The sequence below is a fragment of the Bombina bombina genome, chromosome 11 (assembly GCF_027579735.1).
Source record: "Bombina bombina isolate aBomBom1 chromosome 11, aBomBom1.pri, whole genome shotgun sequence".
NCBI lineage: Eukaryota > Metazoa > Chordata > Amphibia > Anura > Bombinatoridae > Bombina > Bombina bombina.
In genome coordinates this window covers 38,377,180-38,399,214 of record NC_069509.1, presented here as the reverse complement: position 1 = coordinate 38,399,214, position 22,035 = coordinate 38,377,180, and the positions used below count along the sequence as shown (strand labels likewise).

General features: G+C 40.4%; 1 protein-coding gene across 4 annotated transcripts in view; it reads left to right on the top strand.

Annotated features, from left to right (window-relative positions):
- The window catches only part of LOC128642255 (sulfotransferase 1C2), a 62,772-nt gene that overhangs the window by 10,556 nt on the left and 30,181 nt on the right, over positions 1-22,035 (top strand). For all 4 annotated transcript variants that reach the window (XM_053694959.1, XM_053694961.1, XM_053694958.1 and 1 more), the window contains one exon: positions 21,079-21,176. In XM_053694959.1, the coding sequence (XP_053550934.1) occupies positions 21,079-21,176 (98 nt within the window). The remainder of the gene's footprint in view (positions 1-21,078; positions 21,177-22,035) is intronic.

Sequence of the window (22,035 nt, the reverse complement as noted above, 5' to 3'; positions counted from 1 at the left end):
CACATTGGAAATTTTTGTTAGGGAAATATTTGGCCATAGAGGCCGGAGAGAAATAAACATTATTTAGTAATTTTAAATGGGATTCTTTCCAGCTAGTAGGCAACGGGAGTTTCGCCACTCTTACAAGACTACTACTTAACTTCTCAAAATCTATAGAGCTGATATGTGGAAGCCAAAAATTGACCAATTTATCTTCCTCCAGCATCCCTTGTTTAGTCAGCATGATGTCATAAATTAGCGAGATTGATGCATCCCCAAGAATAAATTTTCTGATACAAGTCATGATCTCAGACCACTCACTTCTTCGGTCTGCCTGCCATTTCTGAGCATTTACAAAATGTCGAGCCTGGAAGTACGCAAACCGATGCAGCCTAGAAAGAGAGAACTGTTGTCTAATTGTTTCCCAAGGAAGCATCTGTAAATCGACATCAACTAATTGGTGTACATATTCTAACCCTTTCGCCTGCCACTCGAGGAAACATTTCTGGTCCACGCCAGGCGGGAACTGAGGATTCCCCCTAATGGGTAAAAATTCGGAGAAGGATGAGTCAATTCCAAGCAACTTACATAGCCTAAACCAGGCTGTAATTACATTCCTAAAAGAGATCAAGGAAGAAACCTCTAACGGGAGAGTCTGCGGAGCACAGTGAATAAGGGCTTTCAGAGACCAGGGTGCAACAAAATAAGATTCAATATCATTAGTAGTAACCAACTCAGCCCTGGAGATCCAATCAAAGGCAATCTTTCCCAATGTGGCATAATTATATAGTCTGATGTTGGGCAGCGCCAATCCTGCATTCGTATATTTTTGTGCAAGCCTGTTAAGAGAAAGACGAGGCTTTTTAGATTTCCATAAAAATTTTGAAAATCCGGAAGCCAATTTCTTCAAATCCTTGTTTAGGATCAGAAGTGGTAAATTTTGCAGATAGTAAAGAATTTTCGGGAAGATTATTGTTTTGATCAGTGTAACTGAAGCTGTCAGAGATAGAGGAAATGCTGCCCAATTCTTAAGATCCTCTTGGATTTTCTGGAAAAGCCAGCCAAAATTGGCCTGATACCATAGTTTCGGGTTCCTATTTATCTCTAGGCCAAGATAACGAATAGCATCTACCTTATGAAAAATAGTATCAGGTTGTTTGATACACTGCACCCCCAGCCACATCAGTTCACTCTTCTCCATATTGATCTTGTATCCTGCATATGTACTAAATTGATTTATTGCATTGATCACCTTCGGAATAGAATCTTTCGGCTTATACAGAAAGAGTAAGATATCATCCGCATAAAGAAGTAATTTCAACTTCTGGCCTCCTAAAGGAATCCCAGGGAGAACTTCACGAAGTTTAATAGCCAGGGGTTCCAAAACAATATTGAAGAGCAGGGGCGAAAGCGGACAACCCTGTCTTGTTCCTCTCTGCAAAACAATCTCAGAAGAGATCATACCATTGACTAGCAAATATGAGATCGGCTTTTGATATATCCTCTGAATAAAATTGAGAAAATTACCGGAAAAGCCAAATTCATGGAGAGATGAGAACATATGTTTCCACGAGATGCAGTCGAAGGCCTTGACTGCATCTAAAGTGAGAACCGCTATGTTTTTTAGATCCATCCTATCCCTACACTGATCTGAATTCCAAATAAAATCGACTAAAGTTGTTAGTTTCCTTATATGCTTCGACGAGCACCGGGATGGCATAAAGCCCACCTGGTCCATATGTATTAGTTTCTCCATAGCTATAACCAACCTATGTGATAGAATGGATGCAAGAATTTTATAATCAGCGTTAAGCACTGAAATAGGCCTATATGAGGCCGGATCCTCTGGATTTTTGCCTTTTTTTAGAATTAAGGAAATATTGGCAGCCGAAAATATAGTAGACGGTAAGTTCCCTGATATATAATAGCTGTTATAAAGCTTTTCTAAAATAGGAATAAACAGATCAGATAGACTTTTATAAAATTCTATAGGAAGTCCGTCCGGACCAGCTGCCTTATTCATTTTAGCCCGTGAAATCGCACTACTGATTTCCTCGGCTGAAATAGGAGCATTTAACATTTCCAGATCTTCTACTTGAATTTTGGGTACCGAAGTCATGGACCAGAATTTTATTTCATTATCTTGATTAAAGTCGCCTTCCGCATATAATCGTTTATAAAAATCAAAAAAGATTCCTGCGATTTCTTCCGTATCAGAAGTAGATCTATCTAAATACCGTATTACCGGGATAAAATTTTTGTTTTTCTTAGCTTTGACCCATCTCGCAAGGCTTTTAACTGAACTACCATAGATGCCCTTGAACCGTAAATTAGTTTTTAGCTCTTCTTCCTGATGTTTACGTAATAACACGACATCCCTTTCTGTCTTAGCACTAACATACGTATTCCAGTTAGCCCTGGAACGGACACAACAATAATGCCTGAAGGCATTTCTTACCTGATTGGTCAATTGGACATCTCTGGCACAGATTTTCTTATTCCTAGTATAAAGAAATCCCTTTATTTCCCCCCGTAATACAGCTTTGCCGGTTTCCCAAAAGGTTTGAATTTTATGAAGGTATGTCGAATTGAGCCTGGCATATTCATTCCATTTTTCTTTTAGCCAAGACAAAAATCTAGGGTTATTGGATAGAAACTTGGGATAAAAGAATCTATTAGTCTTCCGACTAGGTCTATCCTGAGGTCTCAGCGTAACCGAAATTATGGCATGATCAGAGATCAGGATCTCTCCGATTTCAGCTTCCGATTTGCCCCTTAATAACGGGACTGAGATCAGAAACAAGTCTATACGTGAAAACGTTCTGTGCGCTTTTGATTCGCAAGTATAATTTTGTACATCCGGGTTCAACCCACGCCACACATCATGTACCTGAAGCTTCTGACAAAATTTCTGAAAATATTTTGAACTTCTCTTATTCTCTGCTAGGTTTCTAGAGGAAAGCCTATCCAGTTCTGGATAAAGGGTCATATTAAAGTCCCCAGCAATTATTAGATTTTCATTAGCATATGGGAGTAATTTGATTTTAATTTTGTCCCAAAATTCTAAATTAAATTTTTTAGGGCCATATAAGTTACAGAAGATAAATTTTATATTATTTATGTATATGTGTAAAATGATAAATCTGGCTTCTGGGTCTATCTCGGCCTGCATAACCTTATAATCAAGGGTCTTATTGATTAGAATAGCAACCCCACATTTTCTTCCCTTAGCCGCGGAAGTTATCACCTCTCCAACCCATTTAATCCTAAGCTTCTTAGCTTCCTGTTCATTCAAATGGGTTTCCTGGAGGAAGGCAATATCTGGACTCTTCTTTGCTAGAATTTTTATAATTAGTTTACGTTTAAGGGGGGAGGAAATTCCTCCCACATTCCAAGAGGTTAACTTTAAGACCATGGTTACTATAGGCTATTTATTACACAGGATCTGTGTGGAGGAGGAGAAGGGGAGGGGAGAAAGAGAGAGAAAAAAAAAAAAAAAAAAAAAAAGGAACTAAAAAGGATATTGAAAACAAATAAATTAAACTAAAAAACCGCAAGGGTTCCTTGCCTTTATATGGTATACGGTAAAGTTTTTTACTTATAATATTCCATATATCAATTTTAACAATGTCAGAATTCCATTTCAAAAAATACCTCCAGAATCTAACAAAAAGTACTAAAGATAACAAAATAAAGAGCTGTACCCTGCACAAAATTTTAACCATACAACGGGTGACTGCTATCAATCTCATTTGTCCTTAAGGAAATCTTTTATTTCCCCAACCTCCGAGAAGGTCAGACGAGATCCTCTGTACTCAACAATTATTTTGGCAGGATAGATCATTCGCGCCTGAATACCTTTATTAATAATTTGGGTACAAAGGGGAGCCATCGTCCGCCTTCTCTGCGAGGTTTCAATTGAAAAATCCTGAAATAATAAGACTTTACTATTACCAAAAATAAGGGGATCCTTCAATATTTTAAACAATCTCATTATTTCTATTTTATCCTGAAAATTCAGTACCTTGCAGATAGCCATTCTACTCCTTCCTTGAACTGTCTCAGTAGTTTTTTTAGGACCAATTCTATGGGCTCTTTCAATCGGGATGGGTAACCTAGCCTGTGGAACTCCCAGTCTCTGAGGTAATATCGTGGAAGTGAACTGCAACAAATTTTAGAGCCCTGCTGAGTGATTATGCTATCTTGGGTGTTGACCTGATCCTCCAGATCAGAGATTCTGCTCTCTGCTTCTGACATTCTACTGGAGAATTGTCTTACTTCTGCCGATAATGTGGAGATCTCAGAGGAAATTACGCCCAACTCTTTTTTAATCAGATCAAATTGAGGTGAGAATAAGTCAGAAAGTTGAGTGATCAAGGCCTGAGTATCCACAGGAGCGGACACTGGATCTAATATACTGTCAGTACTAGATTCAAGAGCCTTGGCTTTTTTATCTTTGATTTTACTCGGCATTCTGGGAGAAGAGGATTTCCCCTGTGATAAAAATTTATCCATATATTAGAAAATAGAATTACCAGTGAACCACAAGTGCGGGAGAGAAAACACTACAAACAAAAAGTGCAGTAAAAAAACTAACCAACACAACCCCACCTAGTGAATAAGAGTGTATAGATTCGATTACGATACGTCTTCCTGACGTAAGAGTGAAGAAGGAAAAAAAAAAAAAAAAAAAAAAAAGGGATAACTAAGGGAAGTGAGACGTAGTGAAGTGCTCAAGTGTGAACCTTAAGATCAGGTGAATTAAACCAGAAAAAATAGAGGAATATCCAACCTTACGATATTTGTGTCCGTGCTCTCAAATATATGCTTGTTAAGAAAACAAAAAAGCCCCGCCAGAGAATGAAGATAAATAAAAATAAAAAATTAACCGATTACCACTTGTAACGTGAGAAGCAATCACACCCTAGAATAATTCAATTTATGCACTTCAACTAGAGAAGGGCTGATCTGTTCTTATTAGTCAGATCTATAACACATGAGATAGATAACCCCAAAAAGAGGTGTTCAGTACTGAGAAAAAATGAGTAATAAAAAAAATAATAAAGTAATTCCCCCTATAGCCTAATTTGTTGCCACTAAACCTTTTGCTAGTCGGGTATTATATGGACAATAATTCAAAACAGTTTTTATATTATGTCACCCTTTCCATATGCACATATCTAAGTCAGCACTATGAATAACACAACAAAGGGACTATTTACTTCTAGCTCTATAGCAATGTACACAACCCTGTAGTGTATTTTTAATCTAGAGGCCTAGCAAATCAGAATAAGAACAAACTGGGGGGGGATACAGCCGAAGATAACACAATTGACAGTCAAGTTATACTAAATTAGTGAGAGTAACATTCCTTCATGCAATGATACGGATATACAATGCTGTGTATTTAACTGTTTTGGCTGATACAAAAACACCAATTTTTTACATAAAATAAAATAAAAAAAAACAAAGAAGACATTTGCTAGGATTTATAACTCCAAATGTATCTTCTTTGACCTCCCTCGCTTTTACAGATTCTCCTTGCTAGCCGTGTGATTTGTTACCAATAAATCTAACTTTAGAATAGGCAGACAAAATTTGCTACAGATTATTTTTTAGAGTAGCTAGTACCCAGTCAGAACAAGGCAAGAGAGGGAATCTTGTTGCAAATCGTCAGCTGGTCACAGTATTACCATACAAAACAAAGAGATAATATATTAATCCTGTATGGAGGAGAAACTGTCGCTGCCTTCTTAACAGCACTGTAGCTCTGAGAGACGATATTATGGGGCAAAACGGCAGTGCTTAAGACAACTTTCTCTCAAAACAACCTTCCGATAATGAGCTGAGTCTCTCTTTGCTGTACTTTAGCCCCTTCTTGCGGCTATAGAGTCAAAGATGTTAGAGCCACCTGACGCTCAGAACTGCCACTGCTGATTTTTCCTGCACACGGCTTTAAATGAGAAAAAAAGTACCTTAAGAGCAGGTCCCACTCTCCACACGCCTGATGGGCGTCTGTTTCTACTACCTTGCCGAAGTCTCCAGGCTTCCTAGTAGGTAGGGTCGATTTAGCCTCGCTTCCACCGCTCACCAGGGAGCGTCAGCGGATGTAGCATAGAACGGCACCATCACCGGCATCCGAGCATGAAGCGTGCAGCTCCCTCTGGGTACTGGGCTCAGTGCGACCGGGAAGTCTCTTCAGCGATGTACCTCCACAGCGAGTTTGTATATCCGGAGAGGAGCCGGGTTAATTTCACTGCTCACCAGGGAGCATCTGAATAGAAGGCAGAAGGTCCGGATCTGACTCCCGGTCTCTATTGCAGTTAACTATCTCCAAGATACTTGCCAATGCCAGGTGAGATAGCGAGCCCGCCAGACAGGGTTTTACATCTGTCAGGGTCTTACTGTCTTTGTGGTTTTTCTTCTTCACACCACGAATTGCCCTTTGCCATATAGACTTGAGGAGGTATTCTTTTTCTTTTAACCCACAGGAACACAGAGGAAAAACAGAGCAGCTGACGAACAGCTGCAATCCAAAACTGGTCTTGAGACTTCAATCTCTCGTGCGGGACGAAGCCCAGCTGAGCACCACACTCGATCCCTCGGAAGGCTTCCAAGGTAAGTGGCAGAGAGCGGGGAGCTGATGGAGCGGCGTCCTCTCACAGCACCGGCATGCAGGTAAGTTGCATGTCTCCTCCCCCACCGGAAGTCTCGCAATGTTCCGTCACACCCTCTCAGCACAAAACCTAAATATGCCACTGACCTATACCCATGTATATTCATATATTTATGTATATACTGTATATATTTTACAAAAAAATCATCAGATACATATAGAAATATATATGTAAAAATAAATAGAACATTTTCTTCTTGTCAGGTTTAGTGCACTTGGTTAAACGCGGTTGGGTTAGTGCACGATGGATAAGTGTTCTATCTTCATTAAAGTCTATGTGGAGAAGAAGTTAGCACGGTATCCAAACTCCTCAAGTTAGTGCACGTTGGATTTCACTCATGTACAAAAAAATAGCTTTCAACTTGTAATACACGCGCTAATCAGCACACTCAAAAGCTTACTTCTAGTGGTGTTAACACTCAAGCGGCAGCTCTAAATAGCGCACCACTTGTAATTTAGCCCTAAATTATGAATTAAAGGGACATACAAGCAGGGGCGGACTAATCAGCCGGGCTAATAGGACCTGGACCAAGGGCCCAGCATGTAGGGGGGCGGGCCAGGGGCCCACAAATTGCATCACCATGGCTCCTGGTGTGCTGCTTAAGCTGGGGCTTACTGCTGCCCTATCAGTAACTAAGCAGTTAAGTGTGGGTTAGTGCCTGGATGTGGGGTTTGTTGCTCGGGGTCTCTAAAGTGTGTGGGGGGTACTGTCGGGGCTCTATCACTGTTAGGGTCATGGAGTGTGGGGTATGGCCCTGGATGTTGGGGGCCCTGCCTCTGGTCCTTGACATTGGGGGTCCTTGCCCTGGAGGTTGGGGGGCCTGATGGGGACAGGGCAGAGAGGCTACCATGTTCATTTGCATAAATTTGGGTCTGTATGAGACAGTGGGGGCCCTTCCCTAATTTTTACCCGGGGCCCTGTTTGGTCTCAGTGCGGCCCTGCATACAAATCAAATTTAAAGGGACATTAAACAGCTGGGTACAACTAAAATAGCAGGTTACTACTCACTGTACAATTACATTTCCTCCTGTACCTGCACCGGTCTCTAAAGCCTCTTATTTTACCTCATTACAGAATCCAGTTAGTAAAGCTCTGCATTTTATACTGGGCCCCGCCATCTTGTAGCTCCCGTATTGTTGCATCATGTGACAGGAGCAGAGCTCTTTCACAGATCTGCTTTCTGACAGCTGTACCTGTCACTTCAGTTTATCTCACATAATACAGAGCAGTTAGTGTTACATTTGTGCAGGTTTTTTGCACAGTTTAAAAGTTACACAACAAATATAAGCTCCAAGATGGCAGCACCCAGTGTGGAGATGCAGAGCTGCACTAACTAATACTTGTAAGGGTTAAAATTAGAGAACAACTTTGAAGACAGCTGGCACAGGAGGAAAATCAATAGCATAGTGAGTAGTAACCATTCTATTGTAGTTGTACTCGGCAGCTCAATGTCCCTTTAAAGGGACACTGAACCCAATTTTTTTCTTTCGTGATTCAGATAGAGTAGCAATTTTAAGCAACTTTCTAATTTACTCCTATTATCAAATTTTCTTCATTTTCTTGGTATCTTTATTTGAAATGCAAGAATGTAAGTTTAGATGCCGGCCCATTTTTGGTGAACAACTTGGGTTGTTCTTGCTAATTGGAGGATAAATTCATCCACCAATAAAAAAGTTCTATCCTGAACCAAAAAAAAGAGCTTAGATGCCTTCTTTTTCAAATAAAGATAGCAAGAGAACGAAAAAAATTGATAATAGGAGTAAATTAGAAAGTTGCTTAAAATTGCATGCTCTATCTGAATCATGAAAGAAAAAAAATGGGTTCAGTGTCCCTTTAAGCTTTTATAAGTGTGAGTGTGGAATTTTAACACAATTTTTAATGTACTTCTTTTATCAAATATACTTAATTCTCTTGGTATCCTTTGTTGAAAAGCAGAACTAGGTAGGATCAGGCGCAGCTGGCGATTGGTGGCTACACACATATGCCTCTTGTCATTGGCTCATAATATGTGTTCAGTTAGCTCTTCCGTTGTGCATTGCTGCTCTGGTGTGGAATTTAACTATGTGCTTGACCAGAGTTAAACACATAGTTATATGCAAGCAATAGTGCAATAATAGACTGCTCTGACACACTAGAGCATTTGTTTTTACACTTTTATAAATAAAGGCTGTACCGCTCACTTTTTGGCCTCCCATTGAAAATAGACTATACGCAATTTGTGTAAGTTGATTTGCGGTAAGGCCAAAAAAGTGTGCGGTGCCCCTGAACCTGCAAGACTCGTAATACCAGCGGTAGTGAAAAAGCAGCGTTATAACCTGATAACGCTGCTTTTTAACTATAACGCAAAACTCATAATCTAGCCGTGTGTTTGTTAAGCCACCCCCCCTCCACACACACACACACACACAGAGAGAAGCTGAATTTTCTCAGTCATACTTAATTATGGGGGAATCTGTATTACTCAACAACATGCTACACTGTGATTGCTTAGATCAGAGCACAAGCTCATTTACATGTGTCTTTAACTGGCCCCAGCAACAGGATTCCCACCAGGCTTTTGAAGTGGTTCTTCCCTGAACTTTTACAAATTTACAAAAACGTAACGTAAATTTGTTAAATTATTTAAAACCTATGAATACATAAAAATACTTTAAAGGGCCATAATACCCAAATGTTTAAACACTTGAAAGTGATGCAGTATAGCTGTAAAAAGCTGACTAGAAAATATCTCCTGAACAACTCTATATAAAAAAGGAAGATATTTTACCTCAAAAGTTTCTCAGTAGCCACCTCCCATTGTAAAGGATTAATAAGCAGCATATCTGTATGTCTGTCCTAGGACAGCTTAGGGGATGAGCCTTGTGCACTCTCATATTATTTCCTATTCAGCTTACTATGAAATCTCATGAGAGTTAAGTGAAATCTCATGAGATCACAGTAAAAGAGTTCATGACCTCAGCACTACTGATGCTGATTGGCTGCTGTTCATTTCTTCATTTTTTTATTTTTTTTTACCTGCAGCTGGGAGCAGCTGAGTATAACTTTTTACACAGAACTTACTCTGGTGAGCTGAGGAGATTGTGAGGTAAAATATCTTCCTTTTTTACATAGAGATGCTCAGGTGATATTTTCCTGTCAGCTTTTTACAGTTATACTGCATCAGTTTCAAGTGATTTAGCATATGGGTGTTATGTCCCTTTAATATCCCTTTAAATAAACATTATTTTGGTGGTTATTAAACCAGACTGCATTCCTAATGTTGTCTGGTTCCTGGGATCTAGAGTGGAATTCTGAGTTAGATGAATGTAGCAGCAGACAATTGTATTGTGGCGAGGTGCTCAGGCGAATCGTCTGCTTGTTGCTCAGTGGCTCGTGTAATAGTAGGTTATGTAATCGTACTTCATGCGCTGCGTAACCAACAAACCTTTTGTCATGTTAGAAGTCAGCTCTGCGCCCAACACAAAGATTCTGATCTACAAAAAAATCTTAAAGGGGCATCAAGCCTAATATTTTTCTTTAATGATTAAAGGGACAGTCTAGTCAAAATTAAACTTTAATGATTCAGATAGGGCATGTGATTTTATACAACTTTACCATTTACTTTTCTCATCACATTTGCTTTGTTCTCTTGGTATTCTTAATTAAAAGCTAAACCTAGGTAGGCTCATATGCTAATTTCTAAGACCTTGAAGGCCGCCTCTTTCTCAGTGCATTTGGACAGTTTTCACAGCTAGACATCGCTAGTTCATGCGTGACATATAGATAACATTGTGCTCACGCCCGTGGAGTTACCTAGGAGTCAGCGCTGATTTGCTAAAATGTAAGTCTGTCAAAAGAACTGAGATAAGGTTTCAGTCTGCAGAGGCTTAGATACAAGGTAATTACAGAGGTAAGAAGTGTATTTATATAACTGTGTTGGTTATGCAAAACAGGGGAATTGGTAATAAAGGGATTATCTATCTTTTTAAAGAATAAAAATTCTGGAGTAGATGGTCCCTTTAAGACAGAACATACAATTTTAGACAACATTCTTATTCCATTTTGCTTCATTTACTTGGTATATTTTATTAAAGGAGCAGCAATGCACTACTGGGAGCTAGCTGAAGACACCAGTAAATCAATGGCAACAGGCAACCACCAATCAGCAGCTAGTACCCAGCTCCTGATACCAAGAGAACAAAGCAAATTAGATAATAGAAGTAAATTAGAAAGTTGTTCTGTATCTATCTATCTATCTATCTATCTATCTATCTATCTAACTGTCTGTCTATCTAACTATCTATCTATATGTATCTATCTATATATCTGTATCTGTCTGTCTATCTATCTAACTATTTATCTATATGTATCTATCTATATATCTGTATCTGCCTGTCTGTCTGTCTGTCTGTCTATCTATCTATCTAACTAGTTATCTATATGTATCTATCTATATATCTGTATCTGTCTATCTATCTATCTGTCTGGCTATCTAACTAACTATCTATCTATATGTATCTATCTATACAGTGGGGCAAAAAAGTATTTAGTCAGCCACCAATTGTGCAAGTTCTCCCACTTAAGAAGATGAGAGAGGCCTGTAATTTTCATCATAGGTATACCTCAACTATGAGAGACAAAATGTGGAAACAAATCCAGACAATCGCATTGTCTGATTTGGAAAGAATTTATTTGCAAATTATGGTGGAAAATAAGTATTTGGTCACCTACAAACAAGCAAGATTTCTGGCTCTCACAGACCTGTATCTTCTTCTTTTAGAGGCTCCTCTGTCCTCCACTCATTACCTGTATTAATGGCACCTGTTTGAACTTGTTATCAGTATAAAAGACACCTGTCCACAACCTCAAACAGTCACACTCCAAACTCCACTATGGTGAAGACCAAAGAGCTGTCGAAAGGACACCAGAAACAAAATTGTAGACCTGCACCAGGCTGGGAAGACTGAATCTGCAATAGGCAAGCAGCTTAGTGTGAAAAAATAAACTGTGGGAGCAATAATTAGAAAATAGAAGATATACAAGACCACTGATAATCTCCCTCGATCTGGGGCTCCACGCAAGATCTTACCCCATGGGGTCAAAATGATAACAAGAACAGTGAGCAAACATCCCAGAACCACACGGGGGGACCTAGTACATGACCTGCAGAGAGCTGGGACCAACATAACAAAGACTACCATCAGTAACACACTACGCTGCCAGGGACTCAGATCCTGCAGTGCCAGACGTGTCCCCCTGCTTAAGCCACTACATGTCCAGGCCCGTCTGAAGTATGCTAGAGAGCATTTGGATGATCCAGAAGCGGATTGGGAGAATGTCATATGATCAGATGACACCAAAGTAGGACTGTTTGGTAGAAACACAACTTGTCGTGTTTGGAGGAGAGAGAACACCATACCTACTGTGAAGCATGGGGGTGGCAACATCATGCTTTGGGGCTGTTTCTCTGCAAAGGGAACAGGACGACTGATCCGTGTACATGAAAGAATGAATGGGGCCATGTATCATGAGATTTTGAGTGCAAACCTCCTTCCATCAGCGAAGGCATTGAAGATGAAACGTGGCTGGGTCTTTCAGCATGACAATGATCCCAAACACACCGCCCGGGCAACGAAGGAGTGGCTTCGTAAGAAGCATTTCAAGGTCCTGGAGTGGCCTAGCCAGTCTCCAGATCTCAACCCCATAGAAAACCTTTGGAGGGAGTTGAAAGTCCGTGTTGCCCAGCGACAGCCCCAAAACATCACTGCTCTAGAGGAGCTCTGCATGCAGGAATGGGCCAACATACCAGCAACAGTGTGTGACAACCTTGTGAAGACTTACAGAAAACGTTTGACCTCTGTCATTGCCAACAAAGGATATATAACAAAGTATTGAGATGAACTTTTGATATTGACCAAATACTTATTTTCCCCCATAATATGCAAATAAATTCTTTCCAAATCAGACAATGTGATTGTCTGGATTTGTTTCCACATTTTGTCTCTCATAGTTGAGGTATACATATGATGAAAGTTACAGGCCTCTCTCATCTTCTTAAGTGGGAGAACTTGCACAATTGGTGGCTGACCAAATACTTTTTTGCCCCACTGTATATCTGTATCTGTCTGTCTAACTAACTATCTATCTATATGTATCTATCTATATATCTGTATCTATCTGTCTATCTAACTAGCTATCTATATGTATCTATCTATATATCTGTATCTATCTATCTATCTATCTATATGTATCTATCTATATATCTGTATCTGCCTGTCTATCTATCTAACTATCTATCTATCTGTATCTATATATCTATATATCTATATATCTGTATCTGTCTGTCTATCTATCTATCTATCTATCTATCTATCTATCTATCTATCTATATGCTATCTATATATCTGTATCTGCCTGTCTGTCTATCTATCTATCTATCTATCTATATGTATCTATCTATATATCTGTATCTGTCTGTCTATCTAACTAGCTATCTATATGTATCTATCTATATATCTGTATATGTCTGTCTATCTATCTATCTATCTATCTATCTATATGTATATATCTTTATATCTGTATCTGTCTGTCTATCTATCTATATATATCTATATATCTTTATCTATCTATCTATGTCTCTATATATCTGTATTTATCCATCTATCTATCTACAGTAAACTCTCAATTAACCGGCACCCATGGGGATTGGTAGATTCTGGATAAGTGTATTTCTGGTTGCTTGAGAGTTACTATTAAAAATAGGCCTAACTAGTTTTATAACCCAGATTTTACTATAAATTATTAATTTTTAAATACATACAAGGGTTAGTGAAGCAGAAAAGAGTCCTCAGACATCAATTACTGTGCCTGTCTATTGGTCTATATACAAGATCCGGACTGTTTGCTTGTTATAGAGCACATTTATGTTCTAAAATGCTTCCTTTTTTTCCGGTTGCTTGAGAGTGCCGGTTGCTTGAGTTCCGGATAACTGAGAGTCTACTGTATCTATCTATATATCTGTATATATCTATCAGCTTGGGTACACATTACCCTTGCATAGTAAGCTGGCAGCTAACCCCAAAGCAAACAGAGAAAACCCCATTAGCATTTACCACCAATATAAAAAAAAAAAAAACTTCCCCAACTAAAAGAATTGAATCATAAAATATATTACTGGGCTCAAGAGACCCACACGCCCGGGTCCCTCTGGCTTCTTAGGAACTGGGTTTTGAGCCCTTCACACGGCTATAAAACCCATTTTGCACAGCCCAGACGTTCCTCTGTTCTCCTAGGCTGAAAAATAAAAAAGCGCAGTGATCTGCAGCCTGGAGGAAGAGAAACTGGGGGGACAGATCCTTCCTCAGTGATGTTGTTTCTTCTCTCAGAAGTGAACTCTGCCTGCCCTTCCTCCTCCTCCTCCTGTTCCATGTGTAGCACAAGCGGATAAAGGGGACACATTACAGAGAAAGCTGCTGACTCAGGGATCGACACGCCCAGACAATATAACATTAAAGGGACAGTAAAGTCATAATTAGACTTCATGGTTTAGACAGAGCATAGCATTTTAAACAACTTTCCAATGTACTTATATTATTTCATTTGCTTCCTTCTCTTCTCATCCTTTGCTGGAAGGTTTATCTAGGAAATCTCAGGAGCTGCTGAATGGTGGCTGCATACATATATACCGATTGCCATTGGCTCACCCATGTGTTCAGTTAAAAACAAGTAGTGCATTGCTGTTCCTTCAGCAAAAGACACCAAGAGAATGAAACACATTTAATAATAAAAGTAAACTGGAAATTGTATGTTCTACCTTAATCATGAAATACATTTTTTTGGGTTCATGTCCCTTTAATGGGTGTTTAAAATGATAGCAGCAATCCAGCCTAGAACAGTACTGCAGTGTCATTTTACTTAGGGACCTGATCCAGCATAGCACAGAACCTGCAGTGTCATTTTACCTAGGGACCTGATCCAGCATAGCACAGAACCTGCAGTGTCATTTTACCTAGGGACCTGATCCAGCATAGCACAGAACCAGCAGTGTCATTTTACTTAGGGATCTGATCCAGCATAGCACAGAACCTGCAGTGCCATTTTACTTAGGGACCTGATCCAGCATAACACAGAACCAGCAGTGTCATTTTACTTAGGGATCTGATCCAGCCTAGCACAGAACCTACAGTGTCATTTTACTTAGGGACCTGATCCAGCATAGCACAGAACCTGCATTGCCATTTTACTTAGGGACCTGATCCAGCATAACACAGAACCAGCAGTGTCATTTTACTTAGGGATCTGATCCAGCCTAGCACAGAACCTACAGTGTCATTTTACTTAGGGACCTGATCCAGCATAGCACAGAACAAGCAGGGTCATTTTACTTAGGGACCTGATCCAGCATAGCACAGAACCTGCAGTGTCATTTTACTTAGGGACCTGATCCAGCATAGAACAGAACCAGCAGGGTCATTTTACTTAGGGATCTGATCCAGCATAGCACAGAACCAGCAGTGTCATTTTACTTAGGGACCTGATCCAGCATAGCACAGAACCAGCAGTGTTATTTTACTTAGGGACCTGATCCAGCATAGCACAGAACCTGCAGTGTAATTTTACTTAGGGACCTGATCCAGCATAGCACAGAACCAGCAGTGTCATTTTACTTAGGGACCTGATCCAGCATAGCACAGAACCTGCAGTGTCATTTTACTTAGGGACCTGATCCAGCATAGCACAGAACCTACAGTGTCATTTTACTTAGGGACCTGATCCAGCATAGCACAGAACCTACAGTGTCATTTTACTTAGGGACCTGATCCAGCATAGCACAGAACCTACAGTGTCATTTTACTTAGGGACCTGATCCAGCATAGCACAGAACCTACAGAGTCATTTTACTTAGGGACCTGATCCAGCATAGCAGAGAACCAGCAGTGTCATTTTACTTAGGGACCTGATCCAGCATAGCACAGAACCTGCAGTGTCATTTTACTTAGGGACCTGATCCAGCATAGCACAGAACCTACAGTGTCATTTTACTTAGGGACCTGATCCAGCATAGCACAGAACCTGCAGTGTCATTTTACTTAGGGACCTGATCCAGCATAGCACAGAACCTGCAGTGTCATTTTACTTAGGGATCTGATCCAGCCTAGCACAGAACCTGCAGTGTCATTTTACTTAGGGATCTGATCCAGCCTAGCACAGAACCTGCAGTGTCATTTTACTTAGGGATCTGATCCAGCATAGCACAGAACCTGCAGTGTCATTTTACTTAGGGATCTGATCCAGCCTAGCACAGAACCTGCAGTGTCATTTTACTTAGGGATCTGATCCAGCCTAGCACAGAACCTGCAGTGTCATTTTACTTAGGGACCTGATCCAGCCTAGCACAGAACCAGCAGTGTCATTTTACTTAGGGACCTGATCCAGCCTAGCACAGAACCAGCAGTGTCATTTTACTTAGGGATCTGATCCAGCCTAGCACAGAACCTGCAGTGTCATTTTACTTAGGGATCTGATCCAGCCTAGCACATAACCTGCAGTGTCATTTTACTTAGGGATCTGATCCAGCCTAGCACAGAACCTGCAGTGTCATTTTACTTAGGGATCTGATCCAGCATAGCACAGAACCTGCAGTGTCATTTTACTTAGGGATCTGATCCAGCATAGCACAGAACCAGCAGTGTCATTTTACTTAGGGATCTGATCCAGCCTAGCACAGAACCTGCAGTGCCATTTTACTTAGGGACCTGATCCAGCATAGCACAGAACCTGCAGTGTCATTTTACTTAGGGATCTGATCCAGCCTAGCACAGAACCTGCAGTGTCATTTTACTTAGGGATCTGATCCAGCATAGCACAGAACCAGCAGTGTCATTTTACTTAGGGACCTGATCCAGCATAGCACAGAACCAGCAGTGTCATTTTACTTAGGGACCTGATCCAGCATAGCACAGAACCTACAGTGTCATTTTACTTAGGGACCTGATCCAGCATAGCACAGAACCTACAGTGTCATTTTACTTAGGGACCTGATCCAGCATAGCACAGAACCTACAGTGTCATTTTACTTAGGGACCTGATCCAGCATAGCACATAACCTACAGTGTCATTTTACTTAGGGACCTGATCCAGCATAGCACATAACCTACAGTGTCATTTTACTTAGGGACCTGATCCAGCATAGCACAGAACCTACAGTGTCATTTTACTTAGGGACCTGATCCAGCATAGCACAGAACCTGCAGTGTCATTTTACTTAGGGACCTGATCCAGCATAGCACAGAACCTGCAGTGTCATTTTACTTAGGGATCTGATCCAGCATAGCACAGAACCTGCAGTGTCATTTTACTTAGGGACCTGATCTAGCCTAGCACAGAACCAGCAGTGTTATTTTACTTAGGGACCTGATCCAGCCTAGCACAGAACCAGCAGTGTCATTTTACTTAGGGATCTGATCTAGCACAGAACCTGCAGTGTCATTTTACTTAGGGATCTGATCCAGCATAGCACAGAACCTGCAGTGTCATTTTACTTAGGGATCTGATCCAGCATAGCACAGAACCAGCAGTGTCATTTTACTTAGGGATCTGATCCAGCCTAGCATAGAACCTGCAGTGCCATTTTACTTAGGGACCTGATCCAGCATAGCACAGAACCTGCAGTGTCATTTTACTTAGGGACCTGATCCAGCATAGCACAGAACCTGCAGTGTCATTTTACTTAGGGACCTGATCCAGCATAGCACAGAACCTGCAGTGTCATTTTACTTAGGGACCTGATCCAGCATAGCACAGAACCTGCAGTGTCATTTTACTTAGGGACCTGATCCAGATAGCACAGAACCAGCAGTGTCATTTTACTTACTGACCTGATCCAGCATAGCACAGAACCAGCAGTGTCATTTTACTTAGGGACCTGATCCAGCATAGCACAGAACCTGCAGTGTCATTTTACTTAGGGATCTGATCCTGCATAGCACAGAACCAGCAGTGTCAATTTACTTAGGGATCTGATCTAGCATAGCACAGAACCTGTAGTGTCATTTTACTTAGGGACCTGATCCAGCATAGCACAGAACCTGCAGTGTCATTTTACTTAGGGATCTGATCCTGCTTAGCACAGAACCTGCAGTGTCATTTTACTTAGGGACCTGATCCAGCATAGCACAGAACCGGCAGTGTCATTTTACTTAGGGACCTGATCCAGCATAGCACAGAACCGGCAGTGTCATTTTACTTAGGCACCTGATCCAGCATAGCACAGAACCTGCAGTGTCATTTTACTTAGGGATCTGATCCAGCAAAGCACAGAACCTGCAGTGTAATTTTACTTAGTGATCTGATCCAGCATAGCACAGAACTTGTCATTTTACTTAGGGACCTGATCCAGCATAGCACAGAACCTGCAGTGTCATTTTACTTAGGGACCTGATCCAGCATAGCACAGAACCTGCAGTGTCATTTTACTTAGGGACCTGATCCAGCATAGCACAGAACCAGCAGTGTCATTTTACTTAGGGATCTGATCCAGCATAGCACAGAACCTGCAGTGTCATTTTACTTAGGGACCTGATCCTGTTTAGCACAGAACCAGCAGTGTCATTTTACTTAGGGATCTGATCCAGCCTAGCACAGAACCTGCAGTGTAATTTTAGTTAGGGACCTGATCCAGCATAACACAGAACCTGCAGTGTCATTTTACTTAGGGACCTGATCCAGCATAGCACAGAACCTGCAGTGTCATTTTACTTAGGGACCTGATCCAGCATAGCACAGAACCTGCAGTATCATTTTACTTAGGGACCTGATCCAGCATAGCACAGAAACAGCAGTGTCATTTTACTTAGGGATCTGATCCAGCCTAGCACAGAACCTGCAGTGTAATTTTAGTTAGGGACCTGATCCAGCATAGCACAGAACCTGCAGTGTCATTTTACTTAGGGACCTGATCCAGCATAGCACAGAACCTGCAGTGTCATTTTACTTAGGGACCTGATCCAGCATAGCACAGAAACAGCAGTGTCATTTTACTTAGGGATCTGATCCAGCATAGCACAGAACCAGCAGTGTCATTTTACTTAGGGATCTGATCCAGCCTAGCACCGAACCTGTAGTGTCATTTTACTTAGGGACCTGATCCTGTTTAGCACAGAACCTGGAGTGTCATTTTACTTAGGGACCTGATCCTGTTGAGCACAGAACCTGCAGTGTAATTTTACTTAGGGACCAGATCCTGATTAGCACAGAACCTGAAGTGTCATTTTATTTAGGGACCTGATCCTGTTTAGCACATAACCTGCAGTGTCATTTTACTTAGGGACCTGAAGCTCTGTAGAATCCATTCTCTAATTACCAGAGATCCAGAATGTAAAACTGTCTGCCCCTTCTGTTCCTGAAGTCTTTGTGTGTGAGTTTTAAAAAGAGCCAACAGATCATTGTCATACGTAAGAACATTTCTCGTTTGTAGGACATGGAGGCGAAGGGCGGCTACCGCTATTTTGGAGTTACAACAAGAGAGCTGGGGCTAAGGTTGCCATATTGCTACTTTAAAGGAGGACACTTATGAAAAATATGTATGTCTTGTAATTATTATTCAAACAATTTCTTTAAACAGTTCCTGACATATGTATTTTTCATAAGTGTCTTCGGATAAGTTGCAATATGGCAACAATAGCAATGGCTGAGGGTGTGCTATAGTTATAGTTGGATGGATTCAGGGCATGTATTGGGCGGCCAGTTCAGTCCCGACTCCCCAAGAACAGGGACATTTCTCCTGAGAGAGAATACTGCATGAGGGACAGAAAGCAGACCTCAACGCGACAATGCACTGTAGGTGTTTACTGGATCAACCTTTAGCATTATCCCAAAGGAGCTGGAGGGAGGCCAGACAGAGTTGTTCATGGGAAAACAAGAATTACTGGGGCACAAATAGGGACCAGCTCTTCCATATTATGTAGGAACTGAAAGGGCAGGGCAAGAAGTAGGCTCCTCCTTTGCCTTCTTTATAGAGACCATTCACTAAGGGCCCATTGATCTAAAGGTCTCTAGGTGGATGAGATCATTTAAGAATGCTTGCCAGTACTTCTGTGTCCCTAGTGGAATTATCTAAAACCACTTGGTTTTTCAGGTTTTTGCTTGCAAACTTTTGATCAGGAGATAGAGCTTACCCTAGACTTGCTATACACACATAAAAAGTGCACACCTACACATTTTGAACGTCTGATATATTATTTGATTGCAGAGTTTAATTTAGGAAATATAATGTGTTTTTTTTTAATGTTCGATTGGGACATACAAACTCTGCCATCAAAAATATCTATATAAAAAGTGCATGGCTAATTTAATAGGGGTGCCAACTTTTTTTAAGAAATTGAGAAATTTCACATAGGAAATTGACAAATTATGCAATAGTCACTGAAAAACACATTATTTTACAATTTGATACAGTTTGGTACAATAAGGTTATTCATACAAATCTTCTTCAGACACAGGGCGATATTTATAAATGGGCCCCACACAGTCTACCGTAATACATTTAACAACTTTCTACAAATATGTAAATTATATTTCTTATTTAAGGAATGAAGACATTTATCTGTCAGATACATCAAAATTATTAACTAGAGTACAATATTAAATGTTTGTAATGAAGATTTTTAACATATTAAAAATATATGCTCTCTGTAATTTGCAATCTTTGGCGGACAGTTTCACTGCTTGTGAAATTTGTCCATCAAGACAGTGATAAATCCACTCTGTTATATCAGGGACTTATGTTTATTTTACTATAGATATAGTTCAACTTTTTATAAGCAAATACATTTTGCTTATAATGCACCTTTGTGCATTCAGAACAAACGTTTGGCATTAGTAGATTTTGACTGCTTTCCTGTGGTTTATATATAAAAATTGGAGTTTTTTTCCTTGACCCCAGAGAGACTAAAGGGCACTGAAATTCAGAACCCTGATGCAACATGCTGCACAGTGACTGCTTTATATGTGCTGGAGATCATTTACTAGATATGAGCTGATTTTTGTTTACGGCTTTCGTTTACCGAAGCAAATCCAGCTATTTTCTGCACCGGATTTATTAGAAACCTGAAACGCATAAATATTTGGATTTGCACTGAAATGTGTGTGTTGTACTTTGTCTCTAAGAAATCTGACCACAGCCCTTTTCTAGACAGATGCTGAATATGAAAATATGCACATACCTATTTACAGATATCCCTGAATTAGTCACATCAAGGGAGATAAACACTAAAAAGGCTTTGCAAGGGTTGTGTCTCTGGTTTAAAATATAATGTGTTTTTTGATAAATCAATTACCAATTAAATACCTTTAAAACAGTTTTGTGCGCGTTCACATCTTTTGCAAGGTCATTAATCATTTCTGATGTGTAAAAAAAAAACTCCTTGTTTTCTTTATTTTGTAGGTTTGGAACTAGCAGAAGAAATGACAACACAACGTATAATTAAAACTCACTTTCCCATCCAGTTGATACCTCCTTCAGTTTGGGAAAAAAATTGCAAGGTGAGTGTGGCCATGAGAGATAGAGTTACTTACAAAGGCAGAGGTGAGGGAAGAAGCATGGAAGACAGAAGTATGTAAAGGTGAGGGTTACCTGTGAGATCATCTGTTTCCTGGTATCTTAGTATTAGGAGCAGGTGAGAGGTACGTGCCCTGGTGTCTGTGTATTAGGAGGAGGTGAAAGGTACATTCCCTGGTGTCTGTGTATTAGTAGGAGGTGAGAGGTACGTACCCTGGTGTCTGTGTACAGTGGAGGCTCCCCCATATGTGCACTATTGCACGTGAACCCCCAGGGGACAGAGGAGGGGAAAAAAATGAGCAGAAGAAAAAAAAAATGAGAAAAAAAATTATGAAAAATTTTATTTTTATTTATTTATATTATTTTATATTATATTTATTAATAAATATATTATTTTCCTGTGTGCTGTCTGTGTCTGTGAGACTGTGCAGTGTAACTATCATCATGCATATGATATTAGGCTGAAACCTGAAAGTGGAAAGCACTTTCCACTTTAAAACTGCATGACTGCGGCGCCACCTACAGGCCAACCCATAGCCTTCCTGTTCGCACAGCTCTTAGTGTGCGGGAGCCAGCTGTCACGTGACACTCGCACACTAAGAGCTGAGCTGACTAGAGATTCTCCTACCTAACTGAGCTCTGTACTACAAAGTCCAGCATATATTGCGGAGTTTCCAGGAAGTACAGTGGCCATATTGGATCCCATTGAGATTGCTCCTGATTGCATCAATTGATTCATAAGCAAGCAGATTGCGAGACGACTGGTGGCAGAAGCATTCACCAAAGCATTATGGCTGTGATTGATGTAGAGAGGGCTTCTGTAAGTACCCATTATGCTAACTA